General features: G+C 41.2%; 1 protein-coding gene across 1 annotated transcript; it reads left to right on the top strand.

The window, feature by feature from the left end:
• The first annotated feature begins 1,484 nt into the window (after positions 1-1,484).
• LOC100677302 (olfactory receptor 14K1-like) lies at positions 1,485-2,445 on the top strand. The gene is given in 1 exon segment (XM_010598163.3): positions 1,485-2,445. A coding segment is annotated over 1 exon segment (936 nt). The 5' UTR covers positions 1,485-1,509.

The following is a 2,445-nucleotide window of genomic DNA, read 5'->3' as shown; positions in this document are numbered from 1 at the left end:
AAGAGGAGCTCAGCAGCATGGGTTATGGAGGAGGAGAGGGCAGCCGGCTTCTGCTGCAGCCTCCAGACCCCAGATTACCCCCCAGAACCCTTCCCGCTGCAGGACTTGGTCCCTTGAGTAGAGCGGAGCAGCACCAGCAATCTTCCCAGCCCCCGCCTCCTCCTGGGCCCCTCCACTAATCCCCCGCCCTTCTCAGAAGGGCTCCCTCAAAATCCGCCTCAGTCGCCTCTTTCACACACAGAGCTACAAAGGTGGCTCTGGAGGTGGGAACTCGAACGGCAAGAGGCCTTCCGGAGAGCTGGCTGCTTCAGCTGCAAGCCTGACAGACTTGGGATGGCTCTGTACCAGGAGCTGGGTGCTGGGAGAAAACCCAGGTTAATGCGCAAAATAGTTGCCTAGTAGTATTGTTACTATTGCTGTAAATGTGAAATGTCCGATAATGAAATGATCTTTAAGTGAGGAAGAGGTATAAAATAGTTCCTCCCTATTTCAGAATCCTACTTCCCGTTAACAGAATACATTTTAACAACTGTCTTTTCCAAGTGAAAGAAGTATTTGTTCTCCTTGAAATATCACTTTGTCACTTTAATATTATCTACTTTTTTTTTTTTTTACACATATTATCCCTTTTCTTTTTTGTAGTGAAGATTTATTCTCTTCAGACTCTGTCCCTGATTTCAAACATATATGATAAAGGGTGAGTGGAGTGATTGGGGGTAAGGGTTTGTGCGAGTTTAAGTGTGTCTGCTAGATCGTGAAAAGAATTAGGTCTTTTACCTCCCTTTATTACTTTTGTTTCTATTTTTCATTCCCCACTAAAGGTACATTTCTAATATTCCTTCTAACATATCCTTTTTTCTCTGTTTTCTTATCTACCTATTTTTCTCCACAGAGCATGTAATAGAAGATTGAATTGAGTATTGTATTCTCAGTTAATGAACCATTTTCTTCTCATTGTTTTTGTTGGATTGAAGTTTTCACTAACAAATGATAAATTCTTCTCCATTCATTATTGCCACATTCTCAGTTTTTCTGTCACTTAAAGATAAATCGTACATATTTGCATTTAAAACATCTTCCCACAAAGGACATGTTTTACATTATATGACCGATCACAATAGATAATTTCAATTGAATTAGACAAAAGGAAATGTGAATTGACATTTTGTATTTCATAGGATGAATCAACTCTGTTATAGGTATAAAAATTTGTTATAAAATTAGGATTTATCAGTTTATATATGATGTCTAAAGAAAAGAGGTAATATCACCACCTTTTTTCATTTGAAGAGAGGGCGTGTGTATTACATAGTTTCACTTAAAAGTCAGGACCTTTTCACTGCAAACTGAAAAACAATGTGGATGTTCAGAAAACAGTAGTATAAGGAGAGTTTTCAAAAATTAAATGTGTGTTCTGCAAAAAAAAAAAAAAAAAGGCACAGCTTCCGGGAGGCTAGTTAATGTTACTAAATACCTTCATCCCGTAGGAGGTGCAGTAGAGTCAAGGACATGGCCAATGTTACAATGGAGATGGAATTCTTCTTCATGGAATTCGCCCACACCAAGGATCTCCAGGTCCTGCACATCCTTCTGTTTTTGCTAATTTACTTGGTGACTGTAACGGGGAATCTTCTCATTATAGTCCTTGTCACCCTGAACCAGTATCTTCACACCCCCATGTACTTCTTCCTGAAGAACTTGTCCTTCTTTGATCTCTGTCTCATTTCCATCATAGTCCCCAAATCCATTCTCAACTCTCTTACTAATAAGAACACCATTTCTTTGCCAGGATGTGTGTTACAGGTCTTTTTGGTAATTCACTTTGCTGGCGCTGAAGTGTTCATCCTCACGGCTATGTCTTATGATCGCTATGTGGCCATCTGTCACCCACTGCACTATGAGGCCATCATGAGCAGAGGAGTCTGCTTACGGATGGCAGCTGCTTCCTGGTTCTTTGGAGGATCCTTTGGAAGCTTATATTCAGCCGGCACATTCTCTTTATCTTTCTGCGGCTCCAGGAACCTCCCTTGATTTTTCTGTGATGTCCCCTCACTATTAAAGATGTCTTGCTCAAAGTCACATATAACTATTACTGTTAGTGTGGCAATTGGAGTATTTTATGGTTTCTTTTGTTTACTTGCCATTGTTTTCTCGTATACCTGTATTTTCAATACAGTGCTAAGCATTCCATCCTTTCAAGGCCGATCAAAAGCCTTCTCCACCTGCTTACCCCATCTCACAGTCGTGACCACCTTTCTCCTGACGGGAGCCATTGCCTATCTGAAGCCAGTGCCACTGTCTCCCTCTCTGCTGGACTTGCTGCTCTCTGCTTTGTATTCAGTTTTGCCTCCCACCCTGAAGCCCATCATCTACAGCCTCAGGAACAAAGAAATTAAGGCAGCTCTGAAAAAACTCCTGTGGAAACTTGGTGGCAATATGAAGTAG

Source organism: Loxodonta africana, chromosome 13, assembly GCF_030014295.1.
Source record: "Loxodonta africana isolate mLoxAfr1 chromosome 13, mLoxAfr1.hap2, whole genome shotgun sequence".
NCBI classification, from domain to species: Eukaryota; Metazoa; Chordata; class Mammalia; order Proboscidea; family Elephantidae; genus Loxodonta; species Loxodonta africana.
Note: the sequence above shows the minus strand (reverse complement) of the source record. Positions and strands in the feature narration are given on the sequence as shown.